At 33.6% G+C, this 24,295-nt stretch overlaps 1 protein-coding gene across 2 annotated transcripts; it reads right to left on the bottom strand.

The window, feature by feature from the left end:
* Positions 1-5,959: 5,959 nt before the first annotated feature.
* LOC110033635 (60S ribosomal protein L18a-2) lies at positions 5,960-22,493 on the bottom strand. 2 transcript variants are annotated; one of them, XM_020737680.1, is made up of 5 exons: positions 22,318-22,493; positions 10,646-10,711; positions 10,341-10,456; positions 10,200-10,263; positions 5,960-6,444 (listed from the first exon to the last, which is right to left on the bottom strand). In XM_020737680.1, exons 2-5 carry the CDS (start codon positions 10,658-10,660, stop codon positions 6,103-6,105), a joined length of 537 nt encoding a protein of 178 aa, XP_020593339.1. In that variant the 5' UTR covers positions 10,661-10,711; positions 22,318-22,493; the 3' UTR covers positions 5,960-6,102. The 2 variants fall into 2 exon arrangements, with proteins under 2 accessions (XP_020593339.1, XP_020593340.1); XM_020737681.1 differs by having other exon boundaries at positions 10,646-10,706.
* Positions 22,494-24,295: the final 1,802 nt, after the last annotated feature.

Genomic DNA, 24,295 nt, shown 5'->3' with positions numbered 1-24,295 from the left:
CGATCATCATCGATCACCTCTCGTCAGCAACTGTCAACCATCATCGGTCGCCCCCTGCTCATTACAATGAATCCTTTTGTTGAGTCATGATGTACTTTATAGAGTAGTGAAGCACCCTATGAAGCAGTGCATCGTCTGAATATGGTGTAACAATGCATGCCAAATACGATCTAATGATGCACCACGAAAATGATATATGATGCACCCCGAAGATGGTGTAATAACGCATCCCAAATATGGTGCAATAATGCACCCTTGTACGGCACAACGATACACCTCAGAGACGATGCAAGGATGCACCTCGAAAACTGTTTAATGATACACCCCTAAGAGGAAGTAACGACACACCCTGAATACAGTGTAACAATTCTTATACATAATTTGAATCGTGTTCAAACTAATATTGAACACAATGGACTATAAATATGTTATTAAATGATTAGAAAATATGATATTTTGATCAATAATAAACTTAGAAGTCATATCTCTTCAAGAAAAAATAGCACACGTGGTTTTTTTTTCAATAATATCCAGCATAAGTCATACTCCACAAAATGTATAGATTTATAGCTTTTATTGATGAACATGAACCTTTATGCATACCACTAGAAATTCAAAAATTCTTCAACCAAGCCTGAGTCAAACTTAGACAGGGCTTAACAAGTCACCTTTGAGCTCAATCAGATTGGCTCCATATCGTATTTCATCTCTCGCGGATTTTCCATCTTCTTCCAATCTATTCTTTCAAGCAAATTTTTGACCGGCAAATGACATGATGCCATCCAACCCTGAAGGGGACTTCAAGGAAGAATTCAACTTTATTGATGACAACGACGAAGATGGTGAACAGCTGTGGCAGAAAATATGGATCTTCAAGGTAACTTCTTAACTCTATTTTAGTTTATTGAATTTTTCTTTCTGGAATTATAGTTTGTAACACAAACAAAAATAGTTCTATTTAACTTGTTAGTTTGGATATAAATGAAATTTTTTTTTAATTTCTTGTAATTATTGAAAAGTTATACATGCAGGAAATCCAATCGTTCTAGAAGTGAAAGTTGACGGCTATTTGATGCAGTCTTGAAATATTATGGAGTTTTTTGGGGATCATTGGTGATAGATTTTGATTTTCTTGTCTTCCCCAAACTAGAAGTAATGAGGATCAATTATGTTGGTGCTGTGATTCTGTCATATGATGGTGACCTACATTATGATATGTATATCAACTAATGTGGGCATGATTTGTTCAGCTTCATATTTAGGAATATATTCAATGTCTTTTAGGAGCTCATGTTCATATTCATGAGTTTTTATTAGAAGTTCAAGTTCTAATATAATCACATGTTCAACTTGTAAATAAATTATAATGCAGATGCAAGGTTAGATTCAACAAATATCAAGAGTACCCAATTGTAATAGTAAGTTTTCAGCTAATTAATCTTCCAAGGGATATTCATGAATTATCTTCTTTTAATAAAATTATATTTGACAATTATCCATGTGAAAGGCTTTGTAAAAGAAGCATTTCTCTCTAAAAATTTTATTTGCATGCATGGTAGTACTAACAGTTTGCTCATAACATGCTTTATTTTTCAATGACCTTGTTAAGGCATTATTTATGATCTAGTTGCAACAAGATCATTTTGATAAAATAATTTCTTTATTACAATTTATAAACCTATTATAATATGTAAACAAGCAAAAATTATTTGTTTACTACCCTTAAAGTGCTTGTTCAGGTGGTCTCTATATTGATCAAATGACATAATTCATCAAGTTTATGCCTCATTTCAGTCTATATTGATTATACTTCATTTGCTTCCCCATGTTACTTGATCTTGTTCCATTAATTTTTGCTTTAAGAATTTCAACAGTCTCATAATCAAGTTAATGGTAATGTTTAAGGAAATGTTTTAAATTGTCAATCCAAATTGAAGGTTTGTTGGTGAAAATGCAAAAAGATATAGGTGCTATAAAAGATTTGGGTGGTACAAATGTAAAAAAGTAGGATTTAGGTGTTAGATATGTAAATACATATAAGTTGGGTGTGGTATGTATGTAAATGCCCCCTTTTATTTTCTATTTCAATATGACCTACCTAACAATAAAATATGCAGTGTGCATGATATATAGTTTACAGACTCGATGAAAGCTTATTTGACTGTCTAATTTGCAGTCATTTTGATTGAATTTGATGGGTTGAGGCTGCTGAATTCTTTCAAAAGAAAAGTAGGTTTGGTTTTTCCCTGTGCTTGCTCGCTTCATAGAGAATTGTAAAACGTAATGTATGTTGTTTCATACTTTTTGGTGCTTAATTGGTTAAATTAGTGTTCTCCGGCTGAGTGGTTGATTATGCCGTGTTCTCCTACTTTTTGGTTGGCATCTATTATGTCAATTCTAAGTCCCCTGGGCTCGGGCGTTCGATCCCGCTAGTGTGCGGTTCAGTCTAGTGGTTAGGTGCATGAGGTTGGCTGGGGGCTCGTATTTAGTGACTGTGAGCTACAAGGTCCACATGAAAGAATAAGAGAGTGACTTTTGTAATTTAAGCTTGGATGCACATGACAATATGCATTCAACACCACAGATTTAAAGCTCATTCCCTTGTAATCAATGATATGCTTGGAAGTGAACAAATACATATAGAGATCTAGCCTTGCCTTGAATTTATTTGTTTGTTAGTAGGAAGATTTACATGCATGCCACTCAATTCTTATATACATATGCATGTCTAACACCTAAACTTCAATTTCTACATATATGCCGCCACCTTTACCTAAAGCATGCAAAAGGTATATTTCACTTTTCAAAAGTTAACAAAGAGGTATTTTTGATGTGAGATGAAAGATTTAAGTGATATAAATGTAAAGATCAGAACTTAGGTGCTAGATATGTAAATACATAAGAATTGGGTGATATATATATATGTAAATGTCCCTCGTTAATATTGTGGATTGCAGTTAGTCTCCCATTATTCTTATGTGCTGAATTATGAGTTTCAACTATTCTCCTGACCTCTCCGGATTATGTATGAACCTATGAATATCAATACCATGTGATAACTCTCAAAAAATCTGACGAGTGGTTGGTCTAAATCTCTAAACTACAGGTTTTTAAGTCATATGGCCACCTGCTCCCAGCCATCATTGCATTTGCAACCTGCAATTTCCATTCAAAACGTTTTCTCTTTCCTGGGATCAAGGATTAAAATCTGACACAACAGCGTACCATCATGAATGTCAAAGCATACTCAATGTTTAGAGAAGTTCTTACATGCAGAATGTCAACTTTTTCTATGTTTGTGAGTAAAGGTGGGACTGAAGGATTGAAAAGATGAGAGTTTAGTAATTTTTGTACGTCGTGATCCGGTCCTGACTTTTCAAGTAGGTGCAGTGCCAAAGAAGCAGAAAGATAGGAGTCAGAGGTCTTTGTACGACACGATCCCATCACTTCTTTTCAGTTGCACCAGCGGGATGAATGAGGGGATAGAAGAGAGTTTCGGAGCACGTGAAGTAATGAGTTCGGTCGTCTCGTCATTCTTCATCGGCCCTATATTCACTCTATTTCTAGAGTTTATAAAAATATTTGTAAACAATTATGTTAAAAAATTATTTGTTTTTTCATTTTACCACTTTGTTCAAAATGATTTGTTTATAAAAATTTGATTTTCATTTTGGAAGCAGCTACAAAGTTATAGTGAGATATAACAGTTGCCTGAAAATTAAGCTGTAAATATGTAACATTCTAAACATAATTTACGTTATTTAATTACAATATCTTTTTTCTTTTTAGGAATTTCCTCTCAGTTCCCTGAGAGATGAAGCAAGCGAAGTATGCTGAAATTGAAGGCTGAAATAAGAAGTAAAATATAACAATGAATTAAATCATAAAGCGTTCTGTGATATTGACAAATGATGTGTACATATCTAAGAAATACTAATGTATGCATTTGAAAAAGCCTTCTGAGGTGCCCAATTGTTGAACAGCATGATGGATGAATTATTTAAGCGCTCCACAGAAGAACTTGTTGAATTATGCAGCCCAGTAGAAGAATTGGTTGAACTGTCCAACAGGAGAACTAGTTGAACTGAACAGCCCGACAAAAGAACTAATTGATCTGTTTAGCATGCAAACTGGTCGAACTACCGAGCTCAACAAGAGAACTGGTAGAACTACCTAGCCCAACAGGAGAGCTGGTTAAACTGCGTAACTCGACAGAAGAATTGGTTGAACTGTGTAGCCTAGTAAAAGAATTGGTTAAATTGTCCAACAGGTAAACTGGTTGATTGTCTAGCTCAGTAAAAGAACTGGTTGAATTGTCAAGCAGGAGAACTGGTTGAACAACGCAGCCCAGCAGAAGAGTTGAACTGGCCAGTAGGAGAATTGGTTGAACTACTCAGCCCAAAAGAAGAACTAGTTGAATTGCCTAGCCGAGCAGGAGAACAGATTGAATTGCCCAACAGAAGAAGTAGTTAAACTGTAGGACATGACATAAAGCTGTCAGACATAACATAAAATTGTGGTACATTACACATATTTTTTTCTTAAAAGGAAATCAGTATTTGGCAGAGGCCCAAATACCAATTTCTCATGCGTTAGGCCCCATGATGAGAGTCTGCGTCATGTGCCTAATTGTTTGAGAACTCAACACCACTAGATATCGAATTCGTCACCTAAGGGGAATTACAGTGAATATATATGTATGTATGTATGTATGTATATATATATATATATATATATACATATATATATATATTAAAAGGAATGACCAGAGGCCATTATACGGGCATCCAACCACCCCTAATCTGACTAATAATTCTAATACCGCCTTCGTAAGACCAACTGCATCTGAGCGAATTTGAACCCCCGACCTAAGGGGTCTTATACCATGGATGTCAACCAACATGTTGAGGTAGGCGACACCCTTAATATATAAATAATTATATCAAGCCAAAACAAGGCGAATACGAACAAACAATTCTATGTTCGTGTTCGGCTCATTTATATATTTAGTGCGAAAAAATTGTTTGTGCTCGACTCATTTGCTTAGAGAACAAATCGATCATAAGATTCTTAACAAGCGGAACACAAAACCATTCACGATCAACGAGCCATTTTGATAGCCCTAATGGAATGTATAAACACATCGTTCTTGCATAGGTAAAATGGTATGTATGTAAAAATTTAAGTTTTGGGTACTAGATGTGTAAATATATAGGAATGGAGTCGTATGTATGTAAATCCTATTTTTAAAAAAAAAGCACTTACCCAAATAATAAGGATAATCCCACAGTAAATAATGATCAATAATTCTATAAAAATGATAAACGGGTTCAGCTGACAATGAGAAGATTTTTCACATACCGGGGCTGTTTTGTCTGCAGTCATGCATTGTAATTGTTTTGCGTGTATATTACAATAAGATTTTACATTTAAACCCCAATATTATTGATACAATGTTAAATATGGCCGAATATCTATATTTGAAATTTGATCATTTGATCAATTTTCAAGCACTCTTACACAACCATGTAAAGTGCTCTTGCCCACCGTTGCCCTTTGCTGTTGGTGGTCCCGCCGGCCGGCTGCTAGCAATCTCCATCACCAGCCATCTCCGCAGCCAGCCACAACCAACCACCACCACCACTATCAGCGCTTGCCTGCCTATCTCCACCGTCGACCAATGCATTACATTTTAAATATCTTATTTTCACTTTACTTCAAACCAAACAGTAAAAAAAATAAAACCATTCTTTTATTTTACACAGAATCAAAAACACTTCAAAATATTTTAAATACAACACATTATTCTTACATAGCATTTATTTGCATTTATTTTATGCTGCATAACTTCTTCTGCAAACCAAACAATCACAAAATCAGATCTAAAATAAATCAAATGAAGCAAATTTTACCATATTCACCCAGTACCAAAATCAAACATCCAAACTACTACAAAAAGAATCAAAAACAACAAAGCATAAAAGATAAAAATTGTAGAGTTCGGGATCCCAACATTACCAAAATCCAACCAAATTCAAACTCAAACATAAACCATCAGTAAACTTCATGCAAAAAATACAAAGAACCAACCAATCAAGCCTTCTACATGAAGAGATTGGGCCTGGAAGCTTTGAAGGTCGTCCGGAGCTTCCTGGACGGCGGCCTCACCTTCTTGAACACAAGAGGGAACTTAATCTTCGAGTCATGGAACTGCTTCGTGCTTTCGCGTTTGCAGAGCTTCGAGGGAATAGTCGCAGTCTTTATAATCTGAATGCACGGGAAACGAACCCGATGGCGAGACGCCATCTCGTTGTACATTTGCTCGACGGCGCCGTTCAACGTCGTGTCCCGGTACTCCTTGTACATATTGTGGTAGCCGGGTCTGCTCTGGTAGCGGAGCCAAATGCCGTAGTTCTTGATTTTGGTTGGATATTTTTCAAATATCTAAAAATTGCAAGTGTCAGCCAAATCAATATTTTAAAGGAAAATTTACATACATACCACATATTTCTTAATGTATTTACATGTCTAATACTTGGAATTTGATATTTATATGTGTAACACATTGGTGTTATAAATCTATGTATGAAAATGTGTATTTCACTTTTAAAAAGATAATGATGTGTGATATTTTTGACGTGATGTTAAAGATTCGAGTGGAGTGCATGTAATATGAATGTTTACATGTTAGATATGTAAAGACATAAGAAATCTGTGACATGTTTGTAAATGCCACTATTTTAAAAAGCCGAATGTATGATATCAAATTTTAGGCTAAGATATTCTAATCAAAGTTTTAAAATTTTCCAATTCCAATAGGTTTTATTACCAATCGTTCTACACTAAGCTTTTTGCCTTTCTAGTAGGAATATTTACCACCCACGAGCTATCCAAGAAAAATCAACACTGACATTTTACAATAAATTTGCTATCCTGTCAGGCTAAACTGAAAAGTAGATGCCACCCGAGCACTGACCAAACTTGAAGTTATAGCTGTGAGCTGATGCACATTATGCATATAATAAATTTTTGGAAGATTTAGATACATACCACTCAATTCCTATTTATTTACTTGTCTAACACGTAAATTTCAATTTTTAAATACATACAATCTTACCTAAGCATGAAAAGGTGTATTTCAAATTTAGAGGTTAAAATGATGGTTTTTTTATGTGATATGAAAGATTTGGTGGTGTAAAATGCAAAATTTGTGTTAAATATATTTATGATACATAGAGAATTTATGTTAGTGGTGATCCTTCGCATTTTGTGTATCAAAGTAAAGGTTTTTAGATCTAATCAACTTTTTCAAAAAGAGAAAAATAAGTTTTTGCTGTCCAAAGGAGAGCAAAACATGTTCCTTGCTCCTTAACAATCTGGATAACTTCGTTCCAAATTCTTGTGATTGAGATCCTAAGGATTTCATTATTAACCATAAAAAAGATCTTTCTTACAAAGACTGACGACTATAAAACCTTTAATACCAAGAAAAAACTAAATAAGACATGGGCCACTAAAATTAGTTCCATCATGTTCATTAAATCAATTAAGGCATCCACTATTGCTGTATCATTCGTTATTATTATCAATGGTGAGTTCAAGGTACATCGACTCAAAACATAACAATCGACAAAGGATATTCCCCCATATTTTTTCCTAGATACTGATAAATATTGATATAGAAATTTTCAATGAAAATTATCCCAAGAGATGTTTACATCAATCCTCTTAAAATTTATTTACTTTTGGAAAATCCAAACCTAAGCCGTCATAAATTCTTAGGGCACATTATTCTTAAGCTTGCATCCAAATTCAATGAGGCTAAAATACGCTTGCGAAGTCTAACCACAACACCGTCTACACGAGTGAGATCCTTGACATCAAATGCACTGTTTTCTCCTTTAAATTATTAGGTCTCCCTCTTTCCTCTTCCAAATCCCTAATTAAGGACTGCAATCACCTATTTAGTAGGCTAGGTCATGGACTCTCTTAACTGAAAGCAAAGATTATATAATTTGTGGGAATGTTCCAACTTACCAAATTTATCATTTGAATTCATTTAGCCATCCAATCTATATCTCCTAACAATTTTGATTATCTTATTTAACCATTGAATGGAGAGAAATAATAAATAGTCATTACTTAAATAACCAACAACTTATTGTTAAAAGATCACATGTGATGTGTACATCGAACAGCACAATGAAATGAAACCCAACTTGGATACCTAAGAAAAATGCCAACAATGTTGAATTGGATAAAACATTAGCTGATTTTATTTGTCCTTCGGATGATCTAATAAGAGCTCCTATTTCTTTGCAGCTTTTCGTTAGTTTCTTTTTTTTTATATAAACGTTGTTCATATTCAATTCTTTTTATGATACCTATGCCTCTATGGTTCACATTGTATGCATGCTTACCTTTTAAGATTGTTCCATTGGGTGTTATTATAGGTTTTGTGATTTCTATCTGCTCTTAAGGCAGCTACTGTTTGTTAAATAATGGATATTTTGTTCTTATATGATAAATATGATAGGAATTACTATTTCCCTTCAAGTTAGTGGAGACAATAGTAACCTGATTTGAGCTCTGCGTATTCAGAACACCTACTCAAGCCTCAACAGAGTCCTTCAAAACACTTTTTTTAAAAAAAGTCCTTTAAATCACTATTTGTGTTCCTTTTTTGGGAAAAAATCCTGTTCGAACTCCGAACGTAACTCTAAGTGCAAACTCCAGAAATATACCGCCAAGTGTGCTGCTATAACGAGCCCACCTAAAAAAATATTAAAGTGAAAGCGCACATGTTATTTGGAGGGTTATTGAGATGTTATTGGAGAGTTATTGGGAAATTAACTTCAATAACACCACAATAACCACTCAATAACCCCCCAATAGCCTCTGCAGTTCCACTCCAATAACCCCCGCAATAACCCCCTAATAACCTCTATGATTCTATTTCAATAACTCACTGCAATAACCCCCAAATAACCTCTGCGGTTCCACTTCAATAACCCCCTGCATTAACCACTGCAATAACCCCCTAATAACCTACACGATTTCACTTCAATAACCTCCTAGTAACATCCGCGATGTAACACACGTGGCAGCATATTACTGGAGTCCGCGCGTAGAGCACGTCCAGAGTCCAGACAGAAAATTTTTCCCTATTTTGGGCTTATCGCTTGATGTCCTGGTGTATCATCTAGCCGTAGCATATGAACTTCTTGTAAATTCAATTTATTAAGCTTTGCTCACAGCCTCACTATTTCCAAAATATAATTGTTGTAGTTGTTCCTATCAATATTATAGGCTGAGATAAAATTTATAAGAGAAAACTACTTAGGTTAACTCATTTGTAAGAAAACAAAAATTGAACATTTATATAGAGCAATGGCAGGTTCTCACTAGTAGTAATATATAGAAACATGCGGCAATTAAGAATCAAATAGAATTTTTAAAACAATTAATGAATTAAGAATTACTTTTAAAAAGGACCTTTACATACATACCACCTAATTTCTATGTATTTCGAAATCTAACCCTAATTTTTGTTTCTCTTTTCATTTATACCACCCAAATCTTTCATATCACAGCAAAAACATCTTCATTCTAACTTTTAGGAAGCCAAATACACCGTTTGATTCATAGGTAAGGTGGTGTGTATGTAAAAATTGAAGTTTTGATGTTAGATATGTAAATACATAAGAATTAAGTGATATGTATGTAAATCTTGCTAGAAAAATGTGTCAATTTTGAGTGTGGGATGGAAATAATCTGACGAGCCTGTATTCTCTCAAAAGTAGAATAACTACCGTATTGTTTTCCATTCAGCCAACAAACAAAAACAAATTAAGAAATCCAATCAACACGTAATATGTGATCCCCACCTCCGACATATTACCAAAAGGATAAATAAAATAATAAAACTATACCATTTAACCAAAAAAAAAAAAGGAAAAAAAAACAAATAAACAATCAGCACACGATAAGCAATTGACACAGTTTTTAAAGTAACATTAAAAGTAAGCATACTTCATCTTCTAATTTAAAGAATTAGTGAACATCTATCAAATCATGTCATTACAAAAACATGAAGCTTACCATATAAAGACAAGAAGTAAATTAAATTTGTTGATAGTACAAATAAAATTAGTATTTCAATGCGACAATTAAACTGAGAAAATCAGACAAAAACAAACCTCATTAATAGCTAGAACTTGGCCGTTGCTTTTCTTCACCTTCTTCAATTTTCTCAGAAAGTACCTATTACAAAGGAAAAACGAGATCCAAATCAAGACAAATTATTAAATGTCGAAAACACAATAAGGGGGTCTGCCTACCAGAACTTAGATTTAGCCCTAACTTCATTAGTAGCCCATAGCTTCATGCGATAAATCTTTGGATGTTCATCGCTTGGCGTCGGAAGGGCACGGCCAACCACTTGGTACTGATGAAACTACAAACAAAAGCAAAAATGGATAAATTTCAATTCAAGAAATAACATAAGCTTAAATAATCTTATTGATAAACAGAAAGATGACAATATTTTTGGACAATAAGAACACTTGAAAAAATTTCTAGTGGGAGGGAAGCCGAAGGAGGTGCTACCGAGAAGGGAGATTGATACTCTTTTTTTTTGGCTTACCCTAAAACCACCCATCGATCCTCCTCCGAGATGTCGAACGTTGATCTAGCTCCTCGTAGCTCTTTACTAAAACAACACACATTGATAAAATAAAAATAAGGAACAATAACTAAATATATTACTTGAAGCCCACTACAACATTAAAGAGGTATAGAGATAATAAATGTTCATGACAATATAACATGGAAATCAACAAGAAAATCTAATTAAATGTAACACAATCAATTTTAATAAAGCAAAATTATATCCAAACAAAAAATCATGAAATACTAATGAATCAACTAGTCATAAAATTAACTTTTAAATTTCTTAAGATAACTACTAAATATACCATATCAAAATCAAGTAATTATAAGTAAATCAAAATACTATACGAGCAGTGATTATTAACTAGCTGAAAAAAGAACTTACTTAACTTTGAGAAAAAGGGAGCCCAAAAGAATTTCTTCATATATAAAGTAATTAAAAGTTTGGTCATGCCAAAAGATCAAGCTAGTTAGCAAAAAACAAAGTTGGAGCTATATGTGATGAAATATATTTTTATTTTTTTAGCCATATGTGTATTTGAATATAGAGTTTTTTAACACAAATAGTACATGCATATGAGTGATTTAAACGAGAAAATAATAAATAGTTATTATAAACTAATCACAATATTTTTATGCTGCATTATATATACAATATTTTATACTGCATGATATATATTGTACCATAAAATCACTATCAAATAAATTTGTATTGATTATGATGTTCAAAATATAAGCTAATCATATATATAATAATTATTATATAGTATGACTAGCCTTTATTTTAAAGGATCAAATCACCAATAAAATTTATTTGATTAAACTAATTTTAACCTTAATCATACTATATGATTTATGTCATATTACATAATAAATTTTCTAAATTAATATAATTAAGCAATTATGATGGAAGGATAAAAAAACATTCAGATTTATTGATTATATTATATAATGAGAACCATATTGTACAATCATCAATATTTTGTTAAATTTGGATATTTAAAATTTTGAGTTTAAGAACTTAATATAAATTAATTTTTATTCACTATAAATGTGAAGATGGTTATAATTAGTGAGAGAGCATAGAAATAAATTTTTTGTTAGATAAATTGTTAGATATTTAATTTGTAAATTTTAAAAATATTTTATGCAATTGTAGTTAAAAAAGTAATCTTCTTCTTCTATATACATTATAAGCATTAGATTTGAAGATGTATCCGCTTTATGAGCTAGAGATTTGTGTTGGGAGAGGTATATTGATCTAAACAAGCTCATGCGGACTTTAGTGACATTAATCATATTTCTACTTGGAGTGAAAGATAAAGTGTAAGGTTTTTTCATTACTTATTGAGAGAAATTTCTCTCCTTCCATAGCTAACAGAGAAATAAATGGAATTCTCAAATGTTATACTCAAGATGTGGATGCAAGTGTTGATGCTGAAGCACAATTAACTGGTTTACTTCTCCCGACTCAAGTTTTCTCTTTTTGCAATTGACACATTTTAATATGATAAAAAACATTGTGATATCAATCTTCCATGCATGAAATGATGATTGGATGATAGTTCAAATAATTCTTGATCATTAAAGCACATGTTATAATAAGTAGTTGTTAAAGACGAAGAAAAATGTCAATTGTTTGTGCCCTTATTTTGTATTAATTTTACATGATCAAATTCTCCTCTTGGTCTTAATAAAAATTTATATAAAAAAGTTAACAGTACTTTTTAGATTTTAATTTAGTTCATCATGTTATATACGTGCATTAATCCATCATCTCTCTATTGTGTGCATCTTACACTTAAATAATGTATGATAAATTTAGAATTAAGGGGTAACAAAATAAGTTTAGGATACAAGATCAAACAACACTTTGCGTAGTTCCATGTCACGCGGATTGTGTGATCCAATGTCGAGGATCCCATTTGGGGCTGATCTGAGTGGAAAGATCGTGCGGATGTGCAGTTATTGGCGCAGTCACAACTTTTCACGTGAAACATGCGGGCCACATGTTTTCATGCGGATCGCTTGCCTCTGCCGTCAGACTGCGCGCAATCGAACAACCCACATAGGCCATTTAGGATTGGTCAAGATTTTGTCTATTTTTGGTTTTTTTTTTTTTTTTTTTTTTTTTTTTTTTTGCTTAATAAAGAGGCAAAAATGAGGAGAAAAATTGAAGTCTCCAAGCCTATTTTTATGTGATTAAAAGAACTTCTTTTTGAGTTGTTGTTGCTTAGGTTGGAGTCTCCCTTCTTGTTTTTGTGCAATCAACGGAGCTCCTTTTTTGCATTATCTCGAAGAAGATTTTTGTGCTTCAAGATACTGACGTTTGGAGAGCCTTGTCTTACTGAAAATAATTGAAAAAATCAAAATCCCAAAGAGGTGATATCGAACCTGACAGAGAATGGCCTAAAGCTATTACGGAAGAATTTTTATTTCCGAACAAGATGGTGATGAAGGAGCTACAAAAGGAGGGCATTGGGGAGGGATTTATCTGGAGTTTCATGAAGGAGGCTCGAGTAGTGTGTCGTCGGACCTGGGTTGACATAAATGGACTTACCCCCAGCCAGGCTTCAGAAGAACATTGACATCAAGTAGCACTCCATTTTTCTTTTTTTGTTTTTTGCATCTTCATCTATATTCTGTTGTACGAGTCAAATTGTTGTTGTCATCCTTTTTCTTTGTGTTCTTTCTTTTTTCCCGCGCTGAGTTATATTTTATTATATGAGTCAGACTGATGTAATCGTTAATATTATCTAGTGATTTCGACTTGTTGGCTATCTGCCTCCCGAACGTCTTCTTTTTCTTCATGTGTTCTTATATTGTCAGGTTAAACAATATCAGCCTTGCTTAGGCTTTTCTTTTGTTTTATGTATGAAAATTAATTCCGTGCGACATTTTTTGAAAAGTCTCAAATCAAACATAATCCAATTGAAGTATTGTTCCCAATAAGTGCTCGGTACCATATGACTCTTTTAAGGCTTACATTAGTTTGAGATTTTTGGCTTCACATACGTAAAAATCTGCAAACAAAGTTAGCACATGCACTTTGCATAAAAAAAAATTATGCACTTTTTTAGACTCGTGTTTTTGGAGGTTTGTGTCTTCAAAAGCTAGTAGCTTTCTAAGGTTTATAATGTACATGTACCTTCTGAAGCCTGTAGATCACTAAGATTTTTGTTGCAACCGTATATTATGATGCTTGTAGCCTTATGAGATTTTTGATGTACATGTACCTTCCGAGGGTTGTAGCCTTCTGAGGTTTTTAATGTACATATACTGTTTAAGACTTGTACACTTCTAAGACATTTGATATATATGTACCTTCTGAGGCTCATAACATTCTGAGATTTTTAATGTACCTATATCTAATTAGGTTTGCAGCCTTTTGAGATTTTTAATATCTATGTACAGTTTGAGGCTCTTAGTCTTCAGAGATTTTTGAGTGGAGACATTATCAATCACTTGTTCTCATGGAGTCTTTTGAGTGATGAGCGTTTACTACTAACTTCCCATCGAGACTTGTCTCCTATGCTCTTCTTCCAAGGAGATAAGTGGATTTCTAGTCTGCCACTTGCCTTCAAGAGGTTTCTGTGTGGGTGTTGCGTGGGAGAGGTAATGTGAAATGGAGTGGCCTAGCAGGTGTGTGAGATGGGATGCTTAAATGGGAGTAATTGTGTAATTGGAGGTGAGGAAATGTTAGCTAAAATAGTAGATGTAGGTATAAGTAGAGAAGGTAGTAATATAGTATGCTGATGGAACGCTCAGAATTGCGTTGTTTAGGGATGAATAGCAGGTAAAGTGATCTTCAACAAAAATAACATAACATGAGATGAGAATTTATTTTTCTGAAAATCAAAGTACTTATAATCTTTGTATTGTGGGCTATATCCAAAAATATGTATATAAATTGCAAGACTTTTGAAGAGAGTTTATTGGAAATGTGCTGAGGTTGCTAGAGAAAACAAAGACACCAAAAGGTTTTAAGATGATGATATTAAGGTTTGGTTTTGTATATTAATTGAACAGGAGATTTTTGTGAGTGGTTGTAGAGGGAAGTCTATTTATGATATAATTTGCAGTTTGGATAGGTTTCATCCAAAATTGTAGATGAAGTCGATTTGTGTTGAAAAGAGTTCTAACATTTTTTACTAAATGACGCATTTTTCGTTCAGAAGGCCATTTTGTTCCGGGGTATATGAACAGCTAAATTGATGTTTGATGCCTTGATCTTGCAAATAAATGTTAAGAGCATTTGACATATATTCATGTTCTCCATCGGTTCTCAAGTATTTATATTGGTTTTGACTTGATTTTTTAACATTTTGTACAAGAAAATAAAGTGTGTTGTGGCATCAAATTTTTGACCTAAAGGTATGCACAAACAAAAGCAAGAAAAAAAGTTAATAAAAATAACATAATATTTGTATCCTTCAATAGAAAATGAGGAAAAGGTCCCAAATATCAGAATGCAACATTTCTAATATGTTGTAAGTAGTAGAGCTGCAAGCAAAAGGATTTTTGTGCCTTTTATTTTGATAACAATCATATGAACGAGTAGTCATAGGAATTTTGAAATGAAAATGCAAGTGAGATGTCATAGACACGACTTTCTTGTGAGGGTGCCCCAATATTTGATGTCAGATATTTGAGCTTGTACCAATGCCGAAGGTTGTGATTGGGTAAAACCCTTGATCAACTGTTTCAGTAGAAGGATTTTTTTGGTTGTTGAATCTTGAATTTGAAAGTTGTTACCACTGAACATAACTTGGCAATTGTTGTCTTTTGTAAGCATGTTAACGATTATAAGAGTATGAGATAATTTAGGTGCTCTAAAGATAGGAGATAGTTTAAGCTTACTATCAGGGGCTGGAAGGATGGCAATGCCAACATGAGAGTGATGGCAGTGTTTTGACCATTGTCAGCCTCTACTTTGTTTGAGCCTGTGTAGGTAAATTGCTCATATGAGGGGTGAGATGGGCAGTTGAGCCAGTATGCAGAACCCATTCTTGGGGCTGGGCATTGAGTTGAGTCGTGAGAGCAGTAACTTGAGAGGAAGGGTTTGCTGAAATTTTTTTGAGGTTGAGACCTCCCTTTGCTTTTATATGTTAATAGAGTTGTGTCTTGAATGATTTTTGTTATTTCATATGGCAAGTTACATTCATCACTATGTAAAAAGGAGTAAAAGTCTTCCAAATTTTTCGAGTGCAATTGTGTTTGAATTATTGACTTGAAACCTTGATAGCTTGATGGTAGGTGATTTAAAGTGTACAGAATTATATCTTCATTGATCTCGGAAACTGAGGCAGCAATATTGTCCACTATATTATTGATGACAGCAAGATATTGAGAAATCGTGTTGCCTCTCATAGTAATGTTGTGGAGTTCATTCTTGATTTGAATGACTCTTAACTTGTTTGAGGATTGAAATCGTTTTTCTAATGTGTGCCAAATTTCAGCAGTGTTGCTGAGTTGAAGGATATATGGGAGAATTGAGGGAGAAATAGTGAAGAAAATTGCAGCGACAAGGTTTTTATCTATGAGTTACCAAAAGAGATAACTTGATTTTCAATTGAGCTTTCAATCTCAACTTGAACGAATCTTGAAAGGATTGGAGTGGTGCTGTCTAAAAAAGAGTCAAAACCATTAGCTATAAGAAGTTTTGAGATTTGTACCTTCCAAACAAAATAATTTTCTTGTGTTAAACGTGTGTTAGCCACATTCTTGATGTGAGACATCCAGAATTTTAATGGTGGGAGTATATTTATCTCATTTATCTTGTTGAAGGATGTTGCAGATTGTTGACTTGCTTATGTCAATGTTGAAAGAATGGAATCCATAGTGTTTTTAAGCTATTGTTGCTCTGATGCCGAGATGAAATGTACAGAGGGAAAAAGAAGAAGAAGAAAGCGGGACATATGATAGAAGAAAAAACAAGTGAAAAGAATACTTAATTTCCATCATATATAATACAATATATGAGGCCAAATATATAGCCCTTTACATGGAAAAATTGTAATAAGCAGTAGAGATAAGAAAACCATTTTATAAGCTTTATAACTAATACATAAACACTTTTATCAGTCGAAGCCCTAAAACAACAAGACCTTCTATAGCTTGCTCGAGTGGTTGCAATGAAATGATGCAGAAAGGCTGAAAAACCCCATCGGTTGAGGCAAAATCTAAACTTGGGAAAGAGAAGCAAAGCTCCTATTAGCTACTATACTCTTGCTCATAACATCCTATGTAAATTGTATGACATAACAAAGCTAAAGTACGATTTGCCTATGTATTTTATTGTATTTTCTCAATTAACACCATATGAATGACAACATTTATCTTAGTTAAATAAAACAATTTAACAAATTTGGCAAACAAACAAAAGTTGAATATGATGAAATAAAGGTTTTTCAAAGTTGAAGAGGGCGACATGAAGGGTATATTATTATAGGGTAGTTTAATTCACAAGAAAATTTGATGGGAGCCATCCACAAAGGTGTAGTTGGCGCATAAAAGATTGGGGAACGATGCGGTCACTTTAAACGAAGGAGGATGAGAAAAAGTAGCTGTGGCTTCAATAAAGAAGGTGTTCAAGCAATTGAGGCTTCGGGTCCATGTGAGCTGGCGATTGCAGCTTGTACAGTTGTAGGATGAAGTTTGCAACTTAGAGCAGGTGAGGACAGTGTTTGACTAGAGCAGAGAGGTGTGGTCGGCCCAAAAGATAAAAAAACGATGCAGTTGCTTTAAACGAAGTAGGAGAATAGCTAATTGCGGCTTTAAGAGAGGAGAGATGTCATTCAGACGATTAAGGCTTCAAGCAAGTGTGGAACAACAATTGCAAATTCCAAGTAGGTGTCAAACGACGTTTGCGGCTTGGAGCGGGCGAGGGACAGTGTTCGGCTAAAGCAAGGAAGTCGAATGGAAGGTTCTGACTTCCGGTGCCTTTGGATGTGATCTTAAGTAGGAAAAATGAGAGTGTTTCAAGCACATGGAAGAGGGGAAGAACTACGGTGTGGTGATGGAGGACACAGAGGGCTACTATTGTTGAATTCGAGAAGTTTTTAGTTCAACATCTGTAAATATAGATATTAAGATGTGAAATAGGTAAGTATCAATATTTCACATGCTATGCATGTAAAATCCCCTATACTTTTACATGAGTTAAATAATAGTATATCGTTGTACGAATTTTGCTCTGTTTTACATTTTTATTTGTATTTGGTACGTTTTTAGCAAAAAACATATGACAAAAAATATTGTTTGCACGAAGTTTTTAGGAGTATTTCTCTTTATTTCACTTCTTGCATTGTGCAAACCTATGGTTGGGCATGGTAATAATCCGAGTACTATAAAAAATTAATTGCATTGAAATTATATGCAATGCATGATGTTGTGATTAAGATAGGAGGATTTCATCTGTCTATTCTACAAGCAGGTATGTAGCATTAATTTAAGGTCTATTTATGTAAATTTAATAACTATAACGTCTTCGAAGTGTACTTTTAGAGACAATTATTCCTCTTAACATTATTTTAGTTGTTATCATTGTTACATAATATCATCTATAAAATTATTATTACTTAATTCAAAATTACAATAAATAAATTAATTTTTGGCTTTGACGAGTTACAACCAGAGCAAATTCTCGCTTTCGGATATAGCCCTAGATGAAAAAAAAGGGATGCCAGAGGTTGTTTTGACGGAATTCTCAAAGCTAAAAACCGAACACTAATCAAAATAAAATACATATATAAAGTGGTAGATAAATAGGAGGGGGAAGACCCCACCCCATGAGCAACAACCCTAGTCTAGACCAAAGGACCGGCCAACAAACTTGAGGCTCCCTTGCTGAACCTGCCGGTTCAGCCCCCGGGTGAGCCTTGTATCACAAAGTCTTCATCACTAGCATCTGATTCTTTGAGAGCTTTGAACACAATAACTTTAACTTAACGTGTGATGAGTAGATGTTCTCTGACTTACAACATCTAAGGTGCAATGTAAGTGTTTGAGTCAGTTTTTAAAAGATAACACACAGTTATAAAAGAGGAGTACTCAAGAAGCATGCATCCAAGATAGGTTCTTTTGAGAGTACATATCGTTGAAGGCATAATGGTTGTTGAATAGGACAAACTATTTTTAATTGGATATTGCTCCCATGTAGTATTTGCTCATACATTAGCTAATTCAATCTGTGGTCATTTGCTTCTTGCTTATACACTTAATAGGTCTGCCCTCTTGAATAAGCATTATTACAATTATAATCATAGAAGCAGCAACTTCAACTTAAAATATATATTCAACAAATAAAAAATGAGCACTAGTGTGAAATTCAACTTCCCCTTCAATATGGAGAAGCTTGCTTCTTGTTAATCATCCCGATAAAATTTCATGTTTTCGAGTCAATCAGTTAGTGGCCGTATGAATCATTAAATTTCTAATGAAACAAAAATAAAACATAAAGTGTCTATGTAAGCTTTGTACCCCATGAATGTTTGAAAGTATAGGCCAATTCAAAACATTTTTTTGTTTTTTTTATCTCCCTAAATAGCTTGGCCACTAATAAGGAATCCAAAAAATAATATTTATTCACTAACAAATTCACATTTCCTTAAATTTGGGAATATCTTCTCCATTTCAAGCGTAGCGAGGATCTGCTTTCGATGTTCCAATTGATCTTTCTAAGCTTGTTATATACTAAAATGTAATTGAAATAAACAAAAGCAAATTGGTTGATGAGAGGCTTTATCAATTGGTTCATTAAATACATGAAAATGCTTGAAGCCTTACAACCAAAAAGGCAAGACTTGCTATTCATAGAGACCCTCCCAAGCTTTAAAAGCTATTTTTTTCTAATTTTTAGGCCAGATGTGAAGTTGGTGGTATCAGCTTTGTAAAAAATGTGTGAGCCTTCAACCGTATTAAGTGTCTTCCAAGCAAGCTATTAGGAAATAATATTTTATAGTAATCTTGGAGTATCCATGCACATAAACCAAGTTTCATTTTTCTACATAACCAACATTGCAAATATGGCACAAGGGTTGGGGCTTACTCAAATTAAGTGTCTAGCAAGTAATTCATCCTTGATTCCTTTCAACATTGCTCCTTGGAGCACATAAGATAGTGTGGCCAATTCGATAGACTCGACCCCGTGATTAAATCAATTTGGTGTTATGCTAGCAATTCAAGAAATAATTATTGCTCGTAACTCAGAAAGTATTAAAGAAAATATTCAACATTTAGTGGAAATGATGCGGGACTGGTCAAAGAAGATTTGGTGACCATGAGCTTGATTACTTAAGATGAGTCGTAATCCTTACCATAATGAATCACATTCAAACATAGCGCCACGACTGGACAATGAGAATGTGGCAAGCATCCATATCGACATCACAATGAACATTAGCCTAATAGATTTTCCTAATAAGTAATGCTCCCTACAAACTTTGATAACTTGCGTTTCATTTTTTTATCATCTGACCTTTAAAGATTGTGAATAATCTTCTGTCAGTGAGCTATGGGCAATCACAAGGACCTTTGATAATCTTTTACTTCAGTAGTTCTTTCAATGATAACGTTTAATGTCTTCCACTAGACACTCATTAGATTTATGTCTCATTTGATTAGAAGAATAACAACGAATGGGATCACTATCATAAGGATTGTTTCTTTCAATAGATGTTGGGTGTTTCTCAACAAGCATAGAAGGGTCATAGGTAGGTCGTAGTGCGATGGGTTTGGATGTCGCCAATGCTAAGTAAGTTTGGCTTGAAATAAGCTATAATTCTGCACCTAATAATTCCTACTATAATCAATGACTATAAAGAAACTGGTTGAAGTTCCAAGAAGTACTACTTTTAAAATAACCACATCAAAAAGTCACCATATCGATTAGACTACTAATTAAACAAGCAACGAATCCTTCAGACCATCAAGACATCGGGAAACATGATGTCACTCTAGTTTTTTGAGGTTAATTCGAGCATTAAAGCAATAGAACTTTGTATACTCATTGATTGATTACCCCCCTTAATTGGTGGTGTTGATATTAATTGTAGGGGATTTGGTCATAATTGAACAAAAAGAAGCTTTCATTCAACAACTTCTACACACAGGCCTAGCGCCAAGGTTTCTACCTTCACGTCGACGATGAGTTTACAGCTACTCCCACCAAGCTATCGCTCACCCATTGTTCTTATATGCCACTAATTTTACTTATTAATATTCAGATATATCCAAATACTCAGAAAATCATTCAATAACTTTAATCAAATTCAAACACTCCTCACTGTCCATATAACAATTGAAGAGAGGAGAAATATCAAACTTGAATTATTATTTTTGGCAATGCAAATTTGGGGGGCATTGAGCATGCTAGGGGTCAACCAAGGCCCAAGTTATGGCTTCTTTGTCAGAATCAAAATCAATTAAGCTTGGAGATAGAGTTATGTTGACAACGAGAAGTTTTGGTGCAAGGACTAAAAGAGGTTTCTTAGGGGTTTAGTCTCTGATTTTTTGTAGTATAACATGCCTTCCCTTTCAACGAGCTTTGCATTATCAGAGCTATTATTCGTATTAAATCCTTCTTATGATCTTTAGATAATAATTATTATTAAATAATAAAAAATGACATTGTCAAAAATGAAATAATAATAACAATGGTAATAAATTTGCTTTGTTTTCTTGCTTTATAGATCTTTAATAAATTTTTGTAGTCTTCTCAAATTAATATTCATAAATATTAAATAATTATTAGGATACATAAGATTTTACCATCATAATTTGATGATTCATAGGATTTTAAAAAACAAAAAATTATTGTTAAATTTACTAGGTATGAACGCATTCTGAGGCGCCACTAAATTATGGAAGATGTTTACTGGGCAATTATTTAGGTGTTAAATATATAAATAGATACTACACAATTTGTATGTATTATTACATATCACGTTATTCTTTGTGTATTTGCATAAAAATTTTAATATTTATTTATATAGCACTCAAATCTTTTAGCACTGTATCTAAAATATCACTGAAAATAACTTTTCTAACATAATATATATCTTTTCATGCTATGCTATGTTTGATGTGACTATGAAAGAAAATGCTATAAAAGTGGATATCAACATTTTACTATCAGATATATAAATACATGTTTAGACTAAAAACAGAGCAATTTTCATGAAATCTTCTACTTTCTGCACATTCGTGCCAACCAGAAGGAAGAACAGACTATGAAATTTGCAAGTTACGGACACACCCTATATTGGAGAAACGATAATTAACAAGCAGAGAATTAAATTGTAGAGTAAGAATAGTTCTGCACTCCCTCAAAACAAAACCACTTTTTTTTTTTTCACATCAACAATTACTAATGAAGATTATAAGAAGATGTGCAAAATAAAATCCACTTTGATATTGAAAATTTGATCTAGATATTATGGTTTTGCGAATGTAAATTAGCTCGCTCAAGTGTAAGATATTTTCCTCCCTAGTCCCTACGGCTTCTAGCGGCTAGGGTTGCAGAAGAACAGAGGAAGGAATAAAGGGCTTCAGTTCAAATCAACAGAGGAAGGCGCGATTCTGGCCTCCTGCTCGTGTGAATCAAAAGTTAAAGTGAAAGATGAGGGAGAATCTAGTCGTTCTTACCTGAGAGCTGTTGTCGTTCTCAGATTTTGCGTGCCGATGCCAAGCAGTCGATAGACAAGAGTCGCGCCTGAGAAGACGAAGGTGGACGCCGAGCGATGGGGAAGAGGGGTCGAGGCTTCGACTCTTCGAAAGGAAGAGGAAGTGGCTGCAGGATTGCGGATTGCGGAATGGAAGTAGTATTTTAGGGCACCGCACCTCTCTCTGTTTTTTATTTTTATTTTTATTTTTATTTTTAGAAATACTTTTAGCTGTGCTATGATTTATATTTTTTAAAAGAAAAAAAATAATAAGACATATTTGATTGGATATTTTTTAATATTTTAGAGTAAAAAAAAAATTTATAAAAAAAATAGATTAACATGTATTCAAATATTATAGTATGTCTCTCATGACGTACATGACGTCTTCCTTGCTACAACCAGCATGAAACACTACATATGAGCGGACGGGTGGAGTGCGATAACAACAAGCAGAGCTAGCGGATGGGGCTAGTGGCAGATGACAACGGGCGGTCGGTGGTCGGCGAAGACTCACACAAGTAATGCTTCGAAAAACATGTTTTAAAATAACAAAAACACAATTTATATATTTTTTATGTTTTGAAAACAAGTCTTATGGTTGTTGAGTTTTGACTATTCTTAGTTTCTTTGTTGCAAAACCATTATTTGGTTTATATATATATAAGTTAAAATTGTTGTTTATAAACTTGCATGGTGAGTAGATTTACATTTCTCACTTGGATTGGAAGTGTAGGAATGATAGGCTTGAAGTGATGGTGTAATTCTTGTTGGGATTGACATGTAGTGTTGTGTTAACCTAAAAAACTTAATTTACATTCATCCCAACCAGATGGATAGTTAAAACTTATCGTGAACTTAGAAAATTGGATGATATCTAATTAGAATGATTAGGTTAACCTCATGAATTTAGAATAATAGTGATATTTCCTTTGAATTTATGCAAACATATCATAGAGATTTAGATTCTTGGGTTGCTCATTGGTTTTAGGGAACAAAACTAGTGAACTAGCCAGACTTTTATAGGCACCAGGGAGGAGATGAGGAAGATTGTGTTCCTGTTTGACACTTAAATTTGAATCATTAGAGTAAACCTACATTTTTGCATAACAATTTAAAGAAGAACTCGTCAACACTATAAACGTTGTAAACTCTCCATCTCACATAGTTAGCCTAGGTTTTATCATTTTAAAAAATTAGGGCAGTCACTAACTAGAAACCAAAGTTCCGACATTTAAGTTAGAACTTAAATTAGTAGACGAACCTTTTTCAGTTTGGGGTTTAATTCGCTCTATGTGGGATTGATACATGAAACTCAAATTCATATATTACTTATATAACACGTATACTTTCCGTGATTCATATGTGCTTCACCTCAAGTGATTCATATAAAATTTTTAGCGTTATTACTGGGGAGTAACGTTGAACTCCAAATTAGGAAAATTTTAGTCGAACCATTAAGGTCTACACTTGAAATTTGTAGTGTAATTATCATCTACATGTCAGTTTTTCATTTCTCGTGTTTATAAAAAAAAACTCCAAAAATGTTATGTTGTGTGTTTAATTTATTGCTAATTTCATTCCCCTATGTTTTCTCATTTTTATTATTGTGAATCATTGTGTTATTTATCTCCCATATCATGTCAACACGTTTGTGAACTTAGTTTATATGATTTTGGAAGTTTGTTTGCATGTACTTGTTTTTATTTTTTAGTTTAAAGTCACTTCACTATATCGTTATAGTAGTGTATGTGTAGTGTTGGAACATCCTAACTTGTGTCCTACAACCCTGAATTAGAAAAAATAGTCAAAAAATAAAAAAAAATACAAAAAAACTTAAAAAGGGACTAAAAGCTACAGAAGATCTTAATCTCCATTTAGTAGGTTTCTTTTAACTATACGCCACCTTTTGCTACAATGTTCTCCAACGATGCTACTAGGCTTAGGATTTTCCCTTTCTC

This window comes from Phalaenopsis equestris, unplaced genomic scaffold, assembly GCF_001263595.1.
Source record: "Phalaenopsis equestris unplaced genomic scaffold, ASM126359v1 Scaffold001241, whole genome shotgun sequence".
NCBI classification, from domain to species: Eukaryota; Viridiplantae; Streptophyta; class Magnoliopsida; order Asparagales; family Orchidaceae; genus Phalaenopsis; species Phalaenopsis equestris.
This window is presented reverse-complemented; position numbering and strand designations above follow the sequence as displayed.